The sequence below is a fragment of the Schistocerca piceifrons genome, chromosome 6 (assembly GCF_021461385.2).
Source record: "Schistocerca piceifrons isolate TAMUIC-IGC-003096 chromosome 6, iqSchPice1.1, whole genome shotgun sequence".
Taxonomy (NCBI): Eukaryota; Metazoa; Arthropoda; class Insecta; order Orthoptera; family Acrididae; genus Schistocerca; species Schistocerca piceifrons.
The window spans coordinates 562,229,162-562,253,536 of NC_060143.1; the positions used below are offsets into that span (position 1 = coordinate 562,229,162).

The following is a 24,375-nucleotide window of genomic DNA, read 5'->3' on the forward strand; positions in this document are numbered from 1 at the left end:
TTCCTTTATTTTTAAAAACGTGATTTTGGGGTGTCTGTATGTTTTCGTATCATATTACTGTACTTTGTGGAGTTTCGTTTTTTATAAACTGCTTTTTACTTCGCAAAACAGGGTGACTAAACAGACTGTTTCTGAGAAAATAGGTCTTAACAGCTCAACAGACAGACGGACCACAAACTGATCCTGTAAGGGTTTAGTTTTTACCGACTGAAATACATAATTCTAAAAATGAAGTCAAGGCCAAATGAACGCTTGAAAAGTCCAGTTGACCGGTGGGTGTACAGCGTTCAAAGTTTTGGCGGTCGTTACGCCACTGTAGCATTATGCGTTCCCAGACCACAGCGCCTGGACCCCCAAAACGATCCCGCTCGACAATGCTGGGCGTACAATTATAGGGCGAGGGTTACCTTCCATGGTGATCACGCGTCCTTTTAAGATCCATGTCCCGCCTTTCATAATGTCCAGGAGGTCATCATGAAGCCCGGTCACTTCAGCGTAATTACGTCTTAAAAATCTAGCAGTATGTCTTTAAAACAGTAGCAACATTTCTGTTCCTGTCACTGAATATTTCTTTTAGTTACCTTCTGCACTAGACTAGCAATTCTTTCTGCGTATAGTCCTAGTTCCATCTATTTATTTTACTTAGCAGTAACGCATCGTGCGAATGCTATTTTCATCCCTAAGTTTTGTGCACTGCTGCGTTTACTGATTTTAAGTAGAGAATACTGCAGTTGTATTTCATCTAGATTTATGAGAAAACAGGCACGAGATAAACGGCAGTTCATCTTTGGCGGTCCTCAGTGTTTTGAAGAAGAATTATTGTCTTAATCTTTTTTCAGATATTAGACACGGGGCACTGGATGCTGTTGTAAGGAAAGGAGTAGAAGAAAGTGTCACGGGAGAATATGGGCCTGATAGTTGGAACGAGAGAGGAAAAGACTAATTGCATCCTGCAATAAATATAAGTAATTAGCAGCGAATACTCTGTTAAAGAATCACAAGTGGATGAGGTATACTTGGAGAAGGCTGGGAGATATTGGAAGATTTCAGTTAGATTACATCATCATCAGGCAGAGATTCCGAAATAAGACATTAATTGTAAGACGTACCAAAGAGCAGGTATAGGCTCAGATCACAATGTAATAGTGACGAAGAGTAGGCTGGAGTTCAAGAGATTGGTCAGGAAGAATCAATACGCAAATAATTGGGATACAGAAGTACTAAGAAATGAAGAGATACGCTTGAAGTTCTCTGAGTCTATAGATACTGCGACAGTGAATACTAAGCCAGCAGTTCAGTTGAAGAGTAATGGACATCTACAAAAAGGACATTCACAGGAGTAGGAAAGCACACAGTAGATACAAGGAAGGCAACTGCGAAGAAGCCGTGGGTAATAGAAAAAATACTTTAGCTGTTCGACGAAAGAAAGAAGTGCAAAAATGTTCAGGGAAATTCAGGAATACAGAAAAACAAGTCACTTACGAATGAAATAAATAGGAAGCACAGGCAAGCTAGCGTGAGGTGGCTGCCTGAAAAATGTGAAGAAATCAGAAAAGAAATGATCTTCGGAAGTACGGACTCAGCATAGAGAAAAGTCAAAACAACGTTCGCTGAAATTAAATTCAAGGGCAACAACATTAAGAGTGCAATGGAAATATCAGTGTTACTTGGAGAGGAGAGGGTTTATAGATGGAAAGAATACATTGAAGGCTTCTAAGGGAGGCAAAATATGTCTGATGACGTGATGGAAGAAGAAATAGTAGTCAACAGATAAGAGGTTTAGAAGAGCTTCGGGAGACTTAACATTAAATAAGGCGGAAGAGTTTGATAACATTCCACTGCAATTTCTAAATTTATTAGAAGAATGGCAACAAAACGACTGTTCACGTTGGTGTGAACAATGATGCGACTGATGATTAACCATCAGACTTCCAGAGAAACATTATCCGCACAATTCAGAAGATAGCAAGTGTTGACTTGTGCGAGAATTGTCGCACAATCAGCTTAACAGTTCATGTAAGCACGCTACTCACAAGAATAATATACAGAAGAAAGGAAAAGGAAATTGAGGAGCTGCTTGGCTTTAGGAAACGTAAAGGCAGCCAGAGAAGAAATTCAGACGTTGCGGTTCATAACGGGAGCAAAACTGAAGAAAAATCAAGACATTCATTGCATTTGTTGACCTGGAAAAAGCGTCCCAAAATGTAAAATAGTGCAAGATGTTCGATGTGCTGAGAAAAATGGTGGTAACCTGCAGGGAAAGACGGGTTATATACAATATGTACAAGAACTAATAGAGAACAAGAACGAAGTGTTCGGATTCGAAAGAGTGTAAGGCAAGAATATACTTTTTCGCCCCTGCTATTCAATCTAAACATCGAAAAGCAATGAGATGTATAAATGGTTCAAATTGCTCTGAGCACTATGGGACTTAACATCTGAGGTCATCAGTCCCCTAGACTTAGATCTACTTAAACCTAACTAACCTAAGGACATGACACACATCCATGCCAGAGGCAGGATTCGAAACTAGGACAGTAGCGGTCACGCGGTTACAGACTGAACCGCCTAAAACCGCTCTAGCCACAACGGCCGGCAATGGGACGTATAAAACAGAGGTTCAAGGATAAAATCAAAATTCAAGATAACAGGATAGCTGTGACATTGCTGTATTGAATGAAAGTGAAGAAGGATTACAGGATCTGCTGAATGGAATGAAGAGTATTATGAGTACAGAATATGGACTGAGAGTAAATCGAAGAAAGACGAAAGTAATGAGAAATAGCAGAGATGAGAACAGCGTAGAACTTAACGACAGAAATGTGGATGACAAAGTAGCCAAAGTTGAGGAACTCTGCTACCTAGAAAATAAAATAACCCATTGACATGACGGACCCAGCAAGGCGGACATAAAAAAGAAGACCTGCACTGGCAAACAGGACACTCCTTCACAAAGGATGTCTGCTGGTATCAAAGACAGGCCTCAATTTGAGGTAAAAATTTCTGTGAATGTACGTTTGGAGCACAGAACTGAACTGTAGTGAGACTGTGGGAACAAGCAGAACAGAAGAGAATCGAGGCCTTCGAAGTGTGGTGCTACAGAAGAATGAGGATGTTCTCCGCAGAATTGGTGGGGAAAGAAACACATGGAAAACACTGACAGGATGATAGTACACGTGTTATTACATTAGGGAATAACTGGTAAAAGTGTAGAGGGAGACAGAGATTGGAACACAACCAACAAATAATCGAGGACTAGGTTTCATACGCTACTCTGAGATGAAAAGACTGGCACGGGGGAGGAGAGGAATTCGTGGTGAGCAAAAAAAGTTTTCACACAAATGAAAGGTTGGAAATTTTGTCCTCAATTAATATATTCTGAAACTTAGGTGAACAAGTATCACTGCCATATCCGTGCTAGTAACACAGTCACTCATAATCCCTTTCAGTCACGTTAGCAAGTTTATGGTGTTGCATTTCCCGAAAACATAATAGCTACAAAAATACTGATTGTTTGTGATTGAAAGTGCTCGCCAAATATTAAGCGTGCCGGTACCTAATACAGTCACAGTTTTTAGCCACCGACCTGCTCAATACGCCACGCGGAATATATGTCTTTTCTCGTCACAAATTTCACTTAAAAATTCCGAAATTTCTACACGCCCATCGGAATAATTATGCCGTCATTTTACCACAATTTTGATGTATGGAACACTGCTAGATCCGGCAACTTATCATTTCCATCGGAACTGCTACTACACACGTCCCAACTGTTTCATGGCTAGGCTTCGACTCCTTCTCTTGAATACTCTCAGTCTTCTCCACCAGCAGGGAAAGGCGCGCGAAGAATATTGCTTTACCATTGGTCATTTTACTCAACAGCCAATAGTAAAACTACATTCTACCGCGTCAGTCCGCGCTTCTCGTCAATAACCAATCGCAAAATAGTAAACCTAACGACTGCACTTTTTACCGACGTAATTAATATGCTGAAGTTTTGCTTTTGCATAAAGTTATTTAAATGGTTCAAATGGCTCTGAGCACTATGGGACTCAACTGCTGAGGTCATTAGTCCCCTAGAACTTAGAACTAGTTAAACCTAACTAACCTAAGGACATCACAAACATCCATGCCCGAGGCAGGATTCGAACCTGCGACCGTAGCGGTCTTGCTGTTCCAGACTGCAGCGCCTTTAACCGCACGGCCACTTCGGCCGGCCAAAGTTATTTACTATTGTTATTTATACCTGAATTAACTTTCTCTTTACCATAAACTTACTTTATAAATCTATTCTACAAAAATCCCCTTTGTTCATATTCATACTTCTTTGAAATTTTCCCACACTAAATGGTTCAAATGGCTCTGAGCACTATGGGACTTAACATCTATGGTCATCAGTCCCCTAGAACTTAGAACTACTTAAACCTAACTAACCTATGGACATCACACAACACCCAGCCATCACGAGGCAGAGTAAATCCCTGACCCCGCCGGGAATCGAACCCGGGCGTGGGAAGCGAGAACGCTACCGCACGACCACGAGCTTCGGGCCCACACTAAATCCAACTTAAACCACACTCACGCATCATTCATACTGCTAAAACACATTTATAACGTTTTACGTACACAAAAAGACATAACAAAACTTTATGAAAATACTAGAACTGTTCATGAAAAACATTCTATTACTTTAGTGCACTCTAGTGTGAACAATCGAAACTAAAATCACAATCCCCCTATCCAATATTGTCCTCTATCGGCTGATACATAAACTACGTGCGCGTCCAGTCTCGCGTCACCATCTGTTACTATCCAGCTCTGAGACACATCTCCCACTTAACCGCCTCAAATGCAGGATCGTTATACGGCGCTACGCCTCAGTGGATGTTAAATCTGTTTAGCAAGCGTATCGTTTTCACTTCCCCGAAAAGAGATGCAACCATCTCCAAATATTCTGTTAAGTGGTGTAATTATCTGTGCTGTACAGGAGGAGGTCTGTTGTGTTGGTACCTCATGGCATCTAATGTCGAATGGGTCGTTTGACACAATAACGTCGCTTATATATAGAAGCTTAATGTTGCAAAGTGACAAAGGCGCGTACGAATGTTTGCAGGCAGAAGGAATGCTGGTCTGTCACACTGCACAAAACAACTAATGGGTCACTTTTTTGGAACATCGTCATTTCCCTCCGTTGCGAAGAAGAAGTTTCAAATTTGGCTCAAAGGTGCCGTACATCCTGCCCTTGTAATGGTGTAAAAGCGAGGCGCCCTGCGATGCCACCCTCGGGCTCCACGAACACTTCAAACAGCTAAATTTCGGCACATGCGAAAGACTTATCGTTGGGCAGGATCTACGCGAAATTTGATGCCAATGCGACCTCTTTTACCCACGTTACGCCTTGTATGAATATCTGAGCTCTGACCTTTCTCTCGCATACGTTGACAACTTGCTGTTGCCCGGGAATGACGTCTCAGGCGCCATGCTTTTGATTTTTAAAGAGAAAGATTGTAGTCACCTTTGAGAGAAATTTTAAACTTCAGTGTTTGACGATCTTTCACAAATGAAACCTTAATTTTTTTAAGAGCTATGTATTAATTGGGAAATTTCTACCCAAGTGTAGCTCACCTATAAAGGATACTGCGTTCAGAACACTTAAGTACTACGACCCCCACCATGTTGTATTACAGGAAGACAGCGAAGCAATTTAGAGCCGTACTGTTACATTTGTTACCGGTAGGTTCGACCAGTAAGCGAGTATGACAGAAACGTTACATGAGATCAAATGGGAATCCCTGGAGTGAAGAAGATATTCCTCCGCGACACCATACTGAGAAAGGTAATGAATTGGAATCTGCGACACCCCACAAAATTATCCTACTGCCACTAACACACATGGTCCAGTGTATTAATGAGACAACTGCATATGTTAGACGCCACCGTGCAATAACGATTCAGAGACGGCAGGTGGCAAAACTAGCACTGGATTCCTAAAATACGTGATATAAGTAAAACGAAAGCAGTAGGAATGAGATTTTTCAGGGAGGTTAGAGATGTTACTGGGGAAAACTGCACAAGAAACGGGGATACTAGGAATCAACTAGAAACTTATAATGCTAACGAAAAGATTGTAGTAGAGAAATCATTGCGAAAACAATGAGCCACGCCGGCTCGCATCAATCAACCGATCGCAAGATCGCGGTAGCGGGGCACGATCTTTGATGGTTCTCCACGTGATGCGGTTTGACCAGCATGGAGGTGGAAATAGTTGTCGGACCGAAATGGAATGAGCACTTGCTGCTTTACTTCCGCTGTCTGTGTCTGACAGTAAACGGTTTTGGCAGAGCATGGACCTCCTCCCGCGGAGACGGTGTATTTGTTTGGCTGTGGTGGCGATGTGGCTCTGGAAATTTGCCTGTGCCGAGCGTGTAGTGATTTTGAGTGCCATTTCGCTACCGATTTATCAAATATTTTGGTGAGTTTCTTTCTGTGGCTTCTGTGCCTTGTTTTGGTAAAGTCGTAGCACAGCGAGTAGTATCTCCTTCCCGGAAGATCTGCTGCGTTTGCTGTTTATGGTTGTTCGTTCCAAAAGAATTGAAGTTTACCTTTATAGAAGCAACTGTGTTTCATTACATATGTTAGTCGCAACTGTTTGTGAAATTTGTGGAAGTTGTGTGGTCTTTGTTATAGAGCTAGTGGAGGTACTTTACTCATAACTGCCTGTTTAAATTGGTCATATTTCGAGTGGCTTACTGTGGACCATTTAAGGGGCTCCGGAACGCCCTATACTTGCAATGTTAAAATAACGCTTATAAATTTGAGGTAGGAAGTTGAACTTTTTACAGATTATTTATTGGAATATGGGCTACAACTTAACACAGGGATTTTACAAAATTTTAGTTCAGTTATTAAAGATGATTTTTTTTCAATTGTAATGAAAATTCACAACATTCTTTTTGCAATTTTTTATTTATATATTCAAAAATATATAGTTTTTTGGAAAAAGGCTGTGTTAAATTATGCAGAAGGTACTGTGTAACATTTACTGAAAGTTTGAAACAAATATGTTTGGAAGATCCTTAGAAAACATGTAGTTAGTATGAGAAAAAAAAGTTTTGGGAATCGAGCGACAAAGATTGGATTAACTTTTTAGTGCATTCCAGGTCCATAGGATGGATTATCTTCATCCTCTGCAAACTCCTCCTCCAGCTTCCTCTTGTTCCTCCTCCTGTTTACTCTTGCTTGTACACTCCTGGAAATGGAAAAAAGAACACATTGACACCGGTGTGTCAGACCCACCATACTTGCTCCGGACACTGCGAGAGGGCTGTACAAGCAATGACCACACGCACGGCACAGCGGACACACCAGGAACCGCGGTGTTGGCCGTCGAATGGCGCTAGCTGCGCAGCATTTGTGCACCGCCGCTGTCAGTGTCAGCCAGTTTGCCGTGGCATACGGAGCTCCATCGCAGTCTTTAACACTGTAGCATGCCGCGACAGCGTGGACGTGAACCGTATGTGCAGTTGACGGAATTTGAGCGAGGGCGTATAGTGGGCATGCGGGAGGCCGGGTGGACGTACCGCCGAATTGCTCAACACGTGGGGCGTGAGGTCTCCACAGTACATCGATGTTGTCGCCAGTGGTCGGCGGAAGGTGCACGTGCCCGTCGACCTGGGACCGGACCGCAGCGACGCACGGATGCACGCCAAGACCGTAGGATCCTACGCAGTGCCGTAGGGGACCGCACCGCCACTTCCCAGCAAATTAGGGACACTGTTGCTCCTGGGGTATCGGCGAGGACCATTCGCAACCGTCTCCATGAAGCTGGGCTACGGTCCCGCACACCGTTAGGCCGTCTTCCGCTCACGCCCCAGCATCGTGCAGCCCGCCTCCAGTGGTGTCGCGACAGGCGTGAATGGAGGGACGAATAGAGACGTGTCGTCTTCAGCGATAAGAGTCGCTTCTGCCTTGGTGCCAATGATGGTCGTATGCGTGTTTGGCGCCGTGCAGGTGAGCGCCACAATCAGGACTGCATACGACCGAGGCACACAGGGCCAACACCCGGCATCATGGTGTGGGGAGCGATCTCCTACACTGGCCGTACACCACTGGTGATCGTCGAGGGGACACTGAATAGTGCACGGTACATCCAAACCGTCATCGAACCCATTGTTCTACCATTCCTAGACCGGCAAGGGAACTTGCTGTTCCAAAAGGACAATGCACGTCCGCATGTATCCCGTGCCACCCAACGTACTCTAGAAGGTGTAAGTCAACTACCCTGGCCAGCAAGATCTCCGGATCTGTCCCCCATTGAGCATGTTTGGGACTGGATGAAGCGTCGTCTCACGCGGTCTGCACGTCCAGCACGAACACTGGTCCAACTGAGGCACCAGGTGGAAATGGCATGGCAAGCCGTTCCACAGGACTGCATCCAGCATCTCTACGATCGTCTCCATGGGAGAATAGCAGCCTGCATTGCTGCGAAAGGTGGATATACACTGTACTAGTGCCGACATTGTGCATGCTCTGTTGCCTGTGTCTATGTGCCTGTGGTTCTGTCAGTGTGATCATGTTATGTATCTGACCCCAGGAATGTGTCAATAAAGTTTCCCCTTCCTGGGACAATGAATTCACGGTGTTCTTATTTCAATTTCCAGGAGTGTATTTCTAGACTCTTTACAGCCCTGTCTGCAGCCCGAAGGCGTTCCTTGTCTAAAGCAAGCATCGCTCGTTGTTGTGTTCGTAGATTTTGCTACCATTTTCTTCAGTTGCAGTTACTGCAACACAGTTCCAAAAGGTGGTCATGTATGAACACTTATCACATTTCAGTTGTATTTCACTAGCAAGTCCTACGTGCTTTATTATGGAGAGTTCCAGACCAACTTCACTACAATGAATACATCTTACACAGTTTGAAAAAATTCCTTTGAGAACCGACATATCAAATATTTCATTCACATCCGATTCGCCCATAAAACATTCATAGTTTTCACTCATTGAACCAAGCTTCTTCTGTGAAGTATTTTCTTTCCCACTTGGACTGCTATGGGCAGGTGTACTTGAGAGGTTAGGTTCACTCACTTGGTTATCGTCTTTATTGTTTACAGTAATAACACATACCTTTGGCTTTCCAACATTTCTCCTTTTCTTAAAAGCCTTCAGAGGATTTCTAATAACTTTACTTTTACTCATTATTATGCTTCAACAAAACAGAGACTCAAGAAACAGAATTAATTACGAATATTTTCGAGATAACGACAGAGTAAAAAGACATGAAACAATCGACAATCACACCAGCGATATATATTGAACCATCACAGGTTAGCCACAACACATACTTTATCTCACATCACTAAAATGTACCTGATGAACACCATTTGACGGCAGTTTAACAACGCCACAGTGGGTCACGCCCATGTAGAACACATTTAAAAAAAAATTTAAAAATAGTTGTAGTCTTCGGAATTGAATAAATTATATATCTATTACAAGGTAATAGTCTGCAGATTCAGAAAACGCAAAAAAGTAAAAATTGAACTTTTCATGATTTTGAGCCTTTCCGGAGCCCCTTAAGGGCTGAACTGCGTGTTGTTCTTCCTTTCAAATACAGTGAAGTCCAACTTAAACGGAGTGCCTTTCATTGTAATCAGTTTAGTTAAGAATTTGCAAGACGTTTTAGTGGAGCTGGTCTAATTTAATCAGAGCTCCTTTTTCACTTTAATAATTTCTCTTATGCATTTTTAAAACATTTTAATGGGATGGCTCCACTTTAATCAGAGTCTCTTTTCACTGTAATAATTTCAATTACGTATTTGTAAAACATTTTGGTGGGATTGTTAGTTGGCACACCCTGAGATTTTCTATGGTAAATTCAGCTATAATAAGAATGTACCGTCCCACTGTATTTGTTACGGGCAGCCTGCTAAACAATGTTTGACATCTGAGATTCGGCTGCTTAGCTATTTGAGATAGTGGAGTTCACGTTAGTAAGAGCTGTCCGATTCTTTACATATGGCTAGTGTTTTACTGCAAAACATATTAACAGTCAGCGAGTTGGGATTTTCTTCTGTTTCAAAATAGTGTGTAATGGCATTTCATGGTGCATAATTAACAGAAGTAATTGTCTGCCAATTAATTTTGGGGGCATGTAAGCCTTATTGTTAATCAGAGTGCTGCCCAGCTGTTAAGTGCGTTGTTGATTATCACCATTTTCGCTGATGGGGTAGACTTATTTATGAAACTTCCTGGCAGATTAAAACTGTGTGCCCGACCGAGACTCGAACTCGGGACCTTTGCCTTTCGCGGGCAAGTACTGGCAGAAGTAAAGCTGTGAGTACCGGGCGTGAGTCGTGCTTCGGTAGCTCAGATGTCAGTCTGCCTTCGGCAGGGCAACAGAGCGGACGCGTACGTGTTGACTTCGTGCGGCGCGCGAGCTCGCCTTGTTTACTTTCTGACGGCCGTTGCTTAAGTGCCGGCTTACCTTGTACGATCCATGGCGAACCGTTACCGTAAATCAACACTCCGATTTACTTTCTGCAACGATTATGCCCGACCCAAAGCACTTGAGGTGGAGCGTTTTCTGCGAGAGGAAGTGAAGATCCCGGCGACCGATATTATAGGCATACATTTGTCCATCGTGAGCAGCACGGTCTATGTGAAAATCATTAACGACGCGGCGTGCGAACGCATACTACGTGAGACCAAACAGGGGCTCCGCTTCTGTCACGCTGATGGCAATGTGGGAGAGGTAACCGTCGACCACGCAGGCTTAGGTATGCGAACGATACGCATTTTCGAATTGCCATTCGAACTTCCAGCTGAGGAAGTCGTCGCGGCACTACGCCCATACGGCACAGTCCACGGCCACACTGCGGAGAAGTGGACACAGTTTCGGACGTATCCTGTCCTAAACGGGGTCCGACAGGTCACCATAGATCTCCGAAGCCACGTCCCGTCCTACTTACAGATCGGCGGATGCCGTGCCATAATTAGCCTCGGACCTGTTCCGGGTGCGGCAAAGAAGGCCACCTTAGATCCGAATGCCTACAACGGCGTATTACGCAACTTCCAGCTGCCGAAAAACCACCCACGTCGCCACCTACAGTGCTACCGGTGACCTATGCCGCTGCTCTGGCTTCTCCTACCACTTTGCAACGTCGCCCGGTCACCACAAACGACGCCACCAACGAGCCCGACCAGACACTGACGGAGAGCGCCTCGGACGACCCGCCGCCTCGGCCGGCCATTGACGCCGCTCCGAAGATGCCGACGCAACCAGACGCTGACCCTGATCTCGGAAACACGATGGAGATCGACTCGCTCATCGTTCCTATAGCGGCCTTTCTGCCAGAACGACGCGACTCCCTTCCGTCGCCGGACACGGAGGGTCGCACAAGGAAACAACGTTCCCCGAAACGTCGCAAGCGAAGACGTCGCACCGTTTCCGGCCAAGAGGAAACGTTACAAGTCGAGGAGGACGTAACCGTCGACCAGCACGAGGCCTCAGAACCCGCTACTGCTGACGAAGACGTCATGAGCGCGGAGACATCTATCGGTGTGCCTGCGCCCCGTGCTGACGCTGAACTAAATCATGAACGTCTCACAGGCGACACGACACCACGCACAATTACAACATCTTCTGCCGACAAAATGGACGATACACCAGTTTCTGCTTCCACGGCGTGGCACGAGGAGGAGGTCACGGAGCAGGAGCCGTTACGGGACCCTGCGCCGTCACGGCCGCACCACTAATCATACTCTCCCCAGACTCCCCTGCGGGCCAGCGGGATAACGTTCCGCTGCGACGCCCACACCCTTGCGCGGACGGCGGAGTGGACCAGCCACCAGCAATCCGACACCAGGCCTACCGGATAGCAACCATCAACACCAACAACATCCGTTCCAGGGTGAAAATCCGCCTTATGCAGGAGATGTTCTGGGCTTCGGATATTGATTTCGCCCTTCTGCAGGAAGTTCACTTGGCTAGTCTCCCGGATATTAATGGCTATACCGCCCACGCCTCTGCGAGTGATCCTATGGGCCGCGGGGTGGCCATCTACGTCCGCCACGGGATTTCTGTGACCGATGTCGCCTTCCTTCCATCAGCTCGGGGCATGGCACTCACTGCCATGGGGACACGCATCATTAATGTCTACGCTCCCTCAGGCACCGAACGACGGCATGAAAGAGCCCAGTTTTATTCCGAGGAAATCGCTCCCCTGTTTTTAGGGTGTTATGACCATTGCCTACTAGGAGGTGACTTTAACAGCGTTCTGCATCCTAAAGATCAGATTCCCCACTATACTACATGCCAGGAGCTACGTATAGTGGTGCGAGACCTCCTGCTTCACGATACCTGGGAAGTACAACACGGCGACCTTTCTGGCCATACCTTTCTTACAAGTCATTCCGCAAGCCGACTAGACAGGATATATGTCTCACAAACTCTTAGATCTGCGATACGGGGCGCCGAACGCTGGCCGCTGGCCTTTTCCGACCATTGCGCTTACATCTGTACGGTCCTCCTTCCGCCGCAATCAGTATGGCGCAGACGTGCGCCATGGAAACTCAATACCTCACACTTGCCTGACCAGGCGTGTCGCCAACAAGTCACTGACACGTGGACAGCCTGCGAACGACGCCTTCCCCGCTACCGCTCGACATTGACATGGTGGTTGGACTGCGCCAAGCCGGCGATCCGGAGGACACTGATGAGATACGGGAAGGACATGGCCGACTGGCATCGCACCACTGTTGACTTCTATTACGCGATTCTCCGAGATCTGGATGCTCAACCGCCAACCCCGGACAACCAGTTGGAACGGCAAAGAACTAAGGCGAAGATAATTGCGCTGGCACGCCGGAAATTGCAAGGGGTCGTGATACGGACGCGGCGCCACGATCACGCGGATTTAGAAATTCCATCCATGCATGATATAGTGTCCGACAACCGAAGGCGTCGTCGGCAGATCATCAGCACTTTGACAACGCCTCATGGAACGCAGGTGACCACTCAGAATGACATCGTCCGCGCATTCGTCGAGCACTACCGTCGTACTTATAGTGATGACGACTCTGAAACTGCAGCAGACGACTCCATTTTGAATTACGTCAAGCGCACCCTCCCCCACACGGAGGCGGATGCTTTGACAGTGGCGGTCACGCTAGACGAAGTCAACAACGCAATCGCCAAAGGTGCAGTCAACAGATCGCCCGGCATTGACGGCTTACCGATTGAGTTTTACCGTACCTTTCGGGACCTCATGGCCCCACGGTGGACGACTATGTATCAAGAACTGATAACATCTGACCAAGCAATCCCACCCGCCTTTGCTGAGGGCATCATTATACCAGTCCACAAACCAGCCCGTGGTTCGATGGTCACGAGTTACAGACCGCTCACCCTCCTCAATGCCGATTACAAGATTTTCGCGCGCTTACTGGCAATGCGGCTCCGAACTACACTCCCTCATATCCTCTCGCCAGAACAAACGACGCCTGGCGGACAGATTAACATACAGACTGCCACAGGGGAATGCCGCGACTTAATTGCGATAGCGGCGGCCTGCAGGCTCCGGGCAGCGGTCGTCGCTATAGACTTCGACAGCGCCTTCGATAAAGTGCGTCATCGTTTCCTGTTTTCGGTGGCAGCCCGAATGGGCATCCCCCCTCCGTTTCTCGACGTCATCCGGCGTCTTTACGACAGTGCCAGATCACGTGTCCAAGTCAATGGACGTGTAGCAGGGCCGGTACCTATCTGCCGTTCGATACGGCAGGGGTGCCCCCTCTCTACCCTCCTGTATGCTATTGCCCTTGAGCCCCTTATTGGGGGCTTGACGACCAAGCTTTCTGGCCTCACCCTACGCCAACACACTTTTCGCTGTCGGGCATATGCTGATGACCTCCTCCTCCTCATTCGCTCCGGCTCTGAGATTCGGGATGTCCTCGACTTGATTACCCGTTATGGGGCTGCCGCTGGCAGTGCTATGAATGTCGCCAAATCTTCTGCAATGCACATTGGACGAGGCCTCCAGGAGGGTGAAGTGGCACCACTGCCGCTTGTGCGGACTTTCCGGTACCTGGGCATTACCTTTACCCCCACAGTCACACGCACGGCGGCAACGAATTTCCGTCGCCTGTTACACGTCATCCGCAACGACGTCCGCCAGAACCTCTTGCGCCGTCAGGACACACTTCAAAGGGTTGCGTTTATTAATCTTTATGTGGCATCAAAATTGGTTCACATCGCGCAAGTTCTCCCTCAGCCAACTGCAATTGGGCGCAACCTTCAGGCGGCTTTTGGCTATTACCTCACGGCTGGTTCAATGTTTAAAGTCCGTTATGAGACACTTACCCTGCCCACACGGTATGGTGGCGTCGGGCTCGTCAATGTCCGTCTGCGATCTGCAGCCTTGTACATGAGTACCATGAGAAAACAGTGGATGGGCCAGAGTACATCTCTAACACGCAGCTTGCTTGAGGTCCTCCTACCAGCTTCCACCTCACCACCAGTGTCTGTCGGCCATATCGTGCCTCATTTGTCCCATCTTTCGACCTTTTTCGTCGACTACAGTTATATACATACCAGTCTCCCAGATACACGCCCACCTAGGACTAAGGATTTTTACAGCCTGTTGCTGCGCTGTGTTCCCCGGAATGTGATGGAGACCAAACACCCCTCCATCCAGTGGCCCATAGTGTGGACTACCATCCACCAGCCCTTCCTCCCTACGAACGTCCGGGCGCTGTGGTATCACATAGTCAACAGGAAATTTGCCACGAAGCAGCGCCTGCACAACATTGGCTTGTCAGAATCCCCTCTTTGTCTACTTTGCCAGCAACTGGACACTGATGAACACCGTCTGACATGCGCCTCATCGCAAGATGTATGGCGCTTCGTGCAGCAAATCATTGCCTGCTATCTCCGGGTGCCACCAGACACAGTCGAGCCTCGAATGTTTCTATACCCGGAGGACCGACATTTTCCCGCCGCCAAATGTCATGCTATTACGTGGGTCAAAGGGTGGGCGGTCGCGTATCTCTTTAATGAGGGACCTAAATCCCGCCTCGACTTCTGGACCTATTTACGAACAGCCCATGCAGCTCTCGAAAACACGCCACGTTACCGAACGTTATTTGCTAACTATCTTCGAGCGGTCCTTGTTAGACCTCCACTGAGTTGGGGGGTGCCTGGCACAGAGGGCACCCTCCCCTCCTCCCCCGGCGGTGTCTGAGTTTCAACCGCCTACGATCTATTCTACTTCTGACCTCCGCGGACGGGAAAGCGCGTCGCAGATTGCGCGGATTTTATTTCCTTTTGCTTTTCCTTTTTCCTTTCTTTTTCTTTACCTAGAATTTATATTTCTTTTATCTTTCGCATATGTGTTCCCATAATTTCATGCTATTAGTGAATATTACAGAAACACATGCAAATAAATAAATAACAACGCCTTCCACTACTGTTGATTCCTGCTTCTCCCACTTCCCTAAGCCCCACAGGCTCGGTGGTGGTGCGGGGGACACTGTGGCCAGGCCTCAGGTTTCGACCCCTGCCCACTTTGCCCCCCGAGCCCCCACCGGTCCACTAAAAAATAAAAAAAAAAAAGTCTTCCCTTGAGTAAAAAGTTAAACTTTTTATTTTCAGTTTATGTTAAAAAAAGCGGTAGCGTGCAAAAAAAAAAAAAAAAAGAGAAAAAAAAGAAAAAAAAGAAAAAAAAAAGATGTTAGAGCACTTGCCCGCGAAAGGCAAAGGTCCCGAGTTCGAGTCTCGGTCGGGCACACAGTTTTAATCTGCCAGGAAGTTTCATATCAGCGCACACTCCGCTGCAGAGTGAAAATCTCATTCTAGATTTATTTATGTTTGGCTCTTAAAGGGTAATGTTCCGCCCTTTCTAAATCAGCGCACTCTTACTAGTCTTCTACGGTTAGTTTACAGCCTGTTGTAGCTCACTCTGTACAGGATCTCCTGCATGCACCGGCACACCTTTGGCTGGCGATATCACACCGCCCATTCTGGTCGTCGGATTATCCTGTATATCTGTATAACTTCTCCTGGATCTACGTCACCAACGGACGTGATGCATTGCTTATGTTATTAATGTTCTTCACAAATATGCTGTAATTGTTTAAGATATATTTAAAAGTCAACAGAAAATTTTTGAAAATGTTAAGATTTAAATTATTAATATGCAGCTTGGCTGACTTCAGATACCTCTTCATATTTAACAAACTGCCTAGCTTCTTAACTGTGTAAAAGCTCTTTTGCAGACTTCAATTGCTGATCTCATTTCCTCATTAGTAGTCGACTAGTTGTTGAATTTCTTACTTGTTTTTAAAAGCTATCTTACTAGCGTCTTAAGCTGCTGGCTTTTGTTTGAAACATTATGCGTGCTTTGAATTGTGAACTTGCTTTCTCGCCTCCAGGCCCAGCCCTAGCGCTCAGCAGCGAATTAAGTTGCTTTAGGGTACCTACGCCCGTTTCAGATATCATCTGCAAAGTATAAATGTAGAAAGAATCCCTCGTCAGGTCATGATTTGCCGGCCAAGAGTAAGAATGCAGGTACGGAGATCCGAACAAAATGGCATGAAAAGTGAAGACACAACAGGCACAAGTGCCTAAACCTTCAAGAGTAGCAGAAGAAGAAGAAGAAGAAGAAGAAGAAGAAGAGGAGAAAGAGGAGGAAGGGAGTTGTTCTGGAGTACTGACCGCGCTGCGGGACGGGCTCCGGCCGGCTACCCAGCTGGAGCTCGGCCGCCTGGAAGTAGATGTCGGCCACCTCGGCGGCGCACTTGAGCGACAGCCGCCCCTCCGCGAAGTCGGACGGCAGCAGGCGCGCGCGCAGCGACGCCCCGCTGGAGCGCTGCTGGAACGGCGACTGGCTCTCGTCCTCCTGGAAAGTACAACAGCCGGTCAGAGAGTACAGCTACCCGCTGGAGCGCTGCTGGAACGGCGACTGGTTCTCGTTCTCTTGCGAAGCACAGCAACCAATCCGCTAAGTACAGTCGTCCGTAGCCCGCCGCTCAGCGACTTCCAGTGTCGACTAATCGTTGCATGTCACGTGACTAACAAATCATTCAGGGGCAACTCTCAGAGTTTACCTGAGAGACCGCGGCCCACCGAACGTTGGCTGGGATGAGGAAGCACGCATCTGACGTTTGAGCTAAGTACAGCTATTGACATGGTACACATGTAATGTTTATTTTTACATTTTATGTGAGTCTTTTGCCCTTTTGGGCGTTCTGCATTAATGTTGGTCCACGCCTCTTTAGGCAGTTTGTAGTTTTAATGTGCTCCGAACAAGGCGTGGCTATCCGCGCCGAGACCTAGGTCAACATTCTATTTGCAATCGAGGCGGATTCTTTATAAACATTAAATTATTCACGATTGCTACGCGCTGAACTGTTAGAAGTTCTCATATTTTAGTGATGTTCATGTTGAATAAGTAACTTTTTTATCTTCAGTCTGAGAGGCTTTAAGTGGAGATACTTGCGATCTAGCCAGGTCAGCAGGAACCACATGTGTGAAAAAGCTATAGTCAATTATCCAGGATTAAAACTTAATTACTTGTGCAGTGAAATCGCATCTGGCCAGTTAACTGGACGCCTCCTAATTTTTTCAGAAAATTGCGTGATATTATGTTTTATTTTTGTGTAATATTAGCTAAAAACTGTAAGTACTTGTGTTACTAGTAGCTTGCTGTGTCGTTATCGTGCGTATTTTCGTCAGCTTGTAGTGCCACCTGTCAGGAAAGGCGAGAACTATCACATTCTGAGAACGATTGTAGCTGACATCCAACAGTTTTATGCAGTCAGAATTGGATAATTTAACAAGATCAGTGTCTGCTCAGCAAACTGATGTTCACTGTCATAGAACCTAACAATTTAGCAATAAAAGAAAGAAGCGAAGTGTCAGAAGTGGTGAGATGTAGTCATGTACGTGCTACAGTCATTTTAGGTAAATTTCTACTGTAGTTAATTTTGGTATTCCGATTTCTAATTTTTCGTCTTTACCGACAGCTGTTACTACCTGTATTTTTTTCCTTACAGCTTCATGAACTTTGAAGAGCATGAATAAGCAGCAACTTTACATCCTCTATTTATGTCTAAAAATTTATTCAACTGGAGTTTCCTGTGTGTTCTTATGGCCAAAGGTTATTTGTTGTAGTGATTGTTTTCTTTACAAAATGAAGATTAATAATTACACTACCAAATTTTCTCTGCCTCACAGAATTCGTTTGCTGATGTTTTTTTTTTTTTTTTTCAACAAACAACATTTTCGTTCAGGGGGAAGTTTGACGGTTGCCCGTTGTTAATTTTGACAATGTGGCTAGAAAATTTCAGTCATCACATCCTCAAAGTGTCGGGGTCTTTCCAGAAAGTGGACATTGTGTGTACGATTTTATCTCAATCCATACTCTACTGGATCGGACTAGGCGGATAATTTTCTTAATATTTTCCTGTCTTGACATTTTGCAACTTTAATGATTAATCTACAAATTTTCTCGCACGTACAGATAGAGTCAGAAGCAATGGTACCTGCTTTGACGGGTGATAGTATTAGTGATTCTGAAAAAAAATCTTCATCTGTACATATACCCTGTTCCGAATAGTTTAATTTCACTATCGCGCTTTTTTCTTGAGTAACTTGAATACCGCACGCTGCAGCGAAAACGTGTCGCTGTGCAAAATTAAGCTACACTAATTGTCCTACCTAAAAGATCCTATTCATTTTGTTCTCTAGGGCAAAGACAGCACGAGAATGCTGGAAACCCCACGCGACTCACATACGCTGTATCTTAGGTACTTTTTGTAAGTCAATTTGAGGTAGTTTCCCGACTTGACACGCCATAAGTGTCCAGGACCAAATTTTTCGTCTCAACTTCTTCCTGTACACAACTCTGGCACATTGTAAACAATGACAATATTTGGATAACACAGAAAATAAATTAAACTTGTTCTATCTCGGAAACTATTCGGGGGGTATTTCCACATGAAGTTTCTTGTTCAGCATCACTAATACTATCAGCCCTCAAACCATATACCTTTTCTCGTGGCTTACCCTGTATAGTGCTTCGGTCGTAATTACCGACTCGTGACAACTGAGGATATTGAATTTTTATTGTATATTTTGCAGAGACGAAGTGCATAGTTTTACTTTCTCATTGTTACGTAACTACTTCTAACTTTCGATACCTTTACTGCAGGTATTACAGGCGAAGAAGACTGTGAAAGTAGGTTTGAAATCGATATCCCACAGATGCCAATGATTCTGGAAAGCTGAAACTTTTAGTGGACAAAGTAGGGAAGAAAAAACTAAGGTGTTCTTTGCGAAGAAAGTACACGAGCATTAACTTTGAAGAAGTTGGAGAAACCATGGAAAACTTGGACTACATTCACACTGTTTCTAACAGCTAAAGCTGTGTGTTAACCACGGTGGTGCTCTATTTCTCACAGGCCTCTGTAAATATAAATGGCCGTAAAATGTTACTTATGTGTCTCTTCGTTATGACTAATTTTGTTGAAATCCACAATCTGATGGAACTAAATGAAGATGGAAATTGCTATTTGTATTTAGAAGAACAATAGTGGCCATCAGCTTTTAACCATATTTCGAGTGATCGTTCTGAAGCTACTATTGGCCTACTTGCGTTACAGCTGAAGTATTTCTTGATTGTATATTTTATTTGCCGATATAAATAGAAGTATTACACTGTCTTATTAGTTCGCGATAGCCATAGCCCAAATTATATAAGCAGTTTCGTTAACACTAAGTGCTTTATGGTTTCAACGTCTCGCTGTTGCGTTATTGCATAGGACTGTATGATGAGAACCAATGGTGATTCTGTATTTATAAATAACTGAGTTATATAATAGCCAGAATAGCACAGTGTATTTCGCAATGAAAGAGGCAATGATGAGACGTAAACAATCACGACGCGTTCTGTAGTCAGAGGAACCATGAGGAGATTGGAAGGAGTCTGCAACGAGGGAGATGCAGAAAGAGAAACAGATGATAAACTAGCTGTATGACAAACGAGTATGCCCCCCAAGGGACTTAAGCGTCTCCCTGGTAAAGCAAAAGCTCAGAGATTTCCGATTCCTGCTTCTGTAATTCACGAGATGAAGGATGAATCGACTGCAACAAATGGAAAATGCAGAGAGATTAATGGGGTGAGGAGAGAAAAACTGGTTCAGGTTTGTCCACAGGGACATGAAACGATTTTCGCAAAGAGAATACCTCAAACTTACGTGAACATGAAGTCTAGAATCTCATACAGGAATGAAGTAACAAGCTGTAACAACAACGAGCAAAGCTTACTAACTTAAATGTAGTGCCAGTGAAAGGCGTATTGAATGCCAATTTTTAACATGTAATATCACCTTTCGAATTCTGTTGATATGAGCTGCATAATAGTGAGGTATCAATATAATAACCAACGTAACATGAAAAACAAATTACTTAATAACTTTTGGTATCAGGTACAAGTCAGTAATGTTGAACGTAGGCGTGAAATGCATATAAAACTACACTGAAGGGATAAAGAAATTGTTTCAACTGCTTAATATCATGTAGTGCCACCGCGATCACGCATAAGTACCGCAGCACAACGTGTCATGAACTCGACTAACGTTTGAAATATCGTTAGAGGGAACTGACACCATGAATACTGCATAGCTGTCCATAAATCCCTAAAAATACGACGGGAGTGGAGATCTCTTCTGAACAGCACGTTGCAACGCTTCTCAAATATGCTCAATAACGTTCACGTCTGAGCAATTTGGTGGCCAGCAGAAATGTTTCACCTCAGTTCCTGTAGCCACACTGTAGCAGTTTTGGATGTGTGTGGTGTCGCATTGTCCAGCTGGAATTGTCCAAGTCCGTCGGAACGGACAAAGGACCTGAACGGATGCAGATGATCCGACACAATGCTTACGTATGTGTCACCTGTCACAATCGTATCTAGACTCATCAGGGGTCCCGTATCACTCCAACTGCACACGCCCTACACCAGTCCCCTGCTGACATGCAGCGTCCATGGATTCAAGAGGTTGTCTCCATCCCCGTGCACGTCCATCCGCTCGATTCAATTCGAAACGAGACTCAGCCGACCAGGCAACATGTTACCAGTCATGAACAGTCCAATGTCGGTGTTGACGGGCCCAGCCAAGGTGTAAACCTTTTGTGTCATGCAGTCATCAAGGGTACACCTGTGGGCCTTCGGCTCCTAAAGCCGATATCGATGATGGTTCGCATGCTGACACTTGTTCCTGGCCTAGCGCCAGAATCTGCAGCAAATGGCGAAAGGGTTGCACTTCTGTCACGTTGCACGATTCTCTTCAGTCGTTGTTGGTCCCGTTCTTGCAGGGTCTTTTTCCCACAGCAGCGAAGTCGGAGATTTGATGTTTTACCTGATTTCTCATATTCACGGTACACTCGTTAAATGATCGTACACGAAAATCCCCACTTCTTCGCTGCCTTCGAGATGCTGTGTCCCACCGCTCGAGTACCGACTATGACGCCACGTTCAAACGTACTTAAATCCTGATAACCTGCCACTGCAGCAACAGAAATCGATCTAACAACTGCGCCAGACACTTGTTTTATATAGGCGTTGCCGACTGCAGCGTTGTATTCTGCCTGTTTACATGTCTCAGTATTTGAATACGCGTGCTTGTATCAGTTTCTTTGGCGCTTCATTGTAGGTGAAACATTGTAGAAAACTACTGACTTTGAAATGAAAATAGAAACCAATGCTGAGATATTTCCCTCAGAAGAAATATGGCAGTGGGAATCGGTACAGCAAAGTGTTGCCAATTCTCTCTAGTCTTTCACAGTAATAATTATTATTAGTGGTTGTTTTTCAGAATATTAGAAACAGCAACCACTTGAGAACTATATAGCAATCACGAAGCTGAGAAACAAGAAGCGACACATTCGTTAAGTGTAGTTTGCACGTGAGTGTACAAATACAACAACATCACATGTAGTGGACGAGTGTTGTGGTCGCACCGAAAAATGTGTAATCGAAGAAGAGAGACACTTTGTCACGTTTATGAGTTTCAAATTAGATGACCATAGATACTAAATATACGTGCTGTCACCTACATCTGCTTCACAAGGCACAGTAACACTCATGTCAGCTGACAATACGTGTTGTGTACTATTTCGCACACAACAGTTAGGAGTGGTGGGGTATAGAGTGGTGCAGCAACTGTCATTATAGAGAAGCTGAAGAGGAGCAGAAATAATTTGCGAGCAAATTCACACATTAAGCAAAGGATTTACCTGTATTGCTCCAAATTTACGAAGACTCATTATAAATAATACAGCAAGAATCAGAGTGCAGCTGATACAACAGAAGTAAGAATGAGGCTCTCTGAAGTTAAGCACAAACAATAGTGACGGAGCCTCGACTAGGCGACGTGTACATAGCGTCACTAAACGAAGTGGCTACGAGTGCGTGTCGGCTGTGTCACCGCCGCTGACACTGTTATACGAGGTGCATTCAAGTTCTAAGGCCTCCGATTTTTTTCTCCGGACTGGAAAGAGATAGAAACATGCGCATTGTTTTAAAATGAGGCCGAGTTCATTGTCAATACGTCCCAGAGATGGCACCACCGTACGGCAGATGGAATTTTACCGCCATCGGCGAGAATGAGAACTGTTTTAAATACTTAAAATGGCGACGTTTTCCTTACTTGAACAGCGTGCAATCATTCGTTTTCTGAATTTGCGTGGTGTGAAACCAATTGAAATTCATCGACAGTTGGAGGAGACATGTGGTGATGGAGTTATGGATGTGTTGAAAGTGCGTTCGTGGGTGCGACAGTTTAATGAAGGCAGAACATCGTGTGACAACAAACCGAAACAACCTCGGGCTCGCACAAGCCGGTCTGACGACATGATCGAGAAAGTGGAGAGAATTGTTTTGGGGGATCGCCGAATGACTGTTGAACAGATCGCCTCCAGAGTTGGCATTTCTGTGGGTTCTGTGCACACAATCCTGCATGACGGCCTGAAAATGCGAAAAGTGTCATCCGGGTGGGTGCCACGAATGCTGACGGACGAGCACACGGCTGCCCGTGTGGCATGTTACCAAGCAATGTTGACGCGCAACGACAGCATGAATGGGACTTTCTTTTCGTCGGTTGTGACAATGGATGAGACGTGGATGCCATTTTTCAATCCAGAAATAAAGCGCCAGTCAGCTCAATGAAAGCACACAGATTCACCGCCACCAAAAAAATTTCGGGTAACCGCCAGTGCTGAAAAAATGATGGTGTCCATGTTCTGGGACAGCGAGGGCGTAATCCTTACCCATTGCGTTCCAAAGGGCACTACGGTAAGAGGTGCATCCTACGAAAATGTTTTGAAGAACAAATTCCTTCCTGCACTGCAACGAAAACGTCCGGGAAGGGCTGCGCGTGTGCTGTTTCACCAAGACAACGCACCTGCACATCGAGCTAACGTTACGCAACAGTTTCTTCGTGATAACAACTTTGAAGTGATTCCTCATGCTCCCTACTCACCTGACCCAGCTCCTAGTGACTTTTGGCTTTTTCCAACAATGAAAGACACTCTCCGTGGCCGCACATTCACCAGCCGTGCTGCTATTGCCTCAGCGATTTTCCAGTGGTCAAAACAGACTCCTAAAGAAGCCTTCGCCGCTGCCATGGAATCATGGCGTCAACGTTGTGAAAAATGTGTACGTCTGCAGGGCGATTACGTCGAGAAGTAACGCCAGTTTCATCGATTTCGGGTGAGTAGTTAATTAGAAAAAAAATCGGAGGCCTTAGAACTTGACTGCACCTCGTAAAGCGGTGGGAGAGGGCACTAATGTTACGGAAGTGCTGGAGGCGTGGCTAAGTGGGCGCGCACCATTGGTACCGTGAGGTGCCGCGCCACTGCCTTCGGCGTCTGACCGAAACTTGCTACTCTGTTGGCAGTTTCGGCATGTGACCGAAACTTGCTACTCTGTTGCCGACTATGATATGCCAGTTGGGTGGTATCCATACGGGTTACGGATTTTCCTTACATATACCATACATGTGTGGAGAATAGGAAATAAGATGTATAGCAGAACCCTACACTGTACCTCTGGCGTAACAGAAGCCTTACTAAAAAGTCGTCCTGAAATTTTATGTGAATTTAACCGACGTTCTCCTCGTGTCTGATAGTTTAAATTAAACACAAAAGTTAGGTAAACAAATACGTAGCTTGTCGCAGTACCCCTCACATTGCAAGTTTCATGTGCACTGCTGCTGCATGTAAGACAAAAGTAAAGTTATGTTATTAACTTCTGTATTTGTTTTCGTGTGCAAGTCTGCAGTTATGATGACCATTGAAACCCTTGTGCCACAGTACCACAGCAC

At 45.5% G+C, this 24,375-nt stretch overlaps 1 protein-coding gene across 1 annotated transcript in view; it reads right to left on the minus strand.

The window, feature by feature from the left end:
- LOC124803020 overlaps positions 1–24,375 on the minus strand; it is a 1,344,800-nt gene that overhangs the window by 109,183 nt on the left and 1,211,242 nt on the right. Inside the window, exon 5 of the mRNA XM_047264127.1 lies at positions 16,709–16,892. Within this exon, the coding sequence (XP_047120083.1) occupies positions 16,709–16,892 (184 nt within the window). The remainder of the gene's footprint in view (positions 1–16,708; positions 16,893–24,375) is intronic.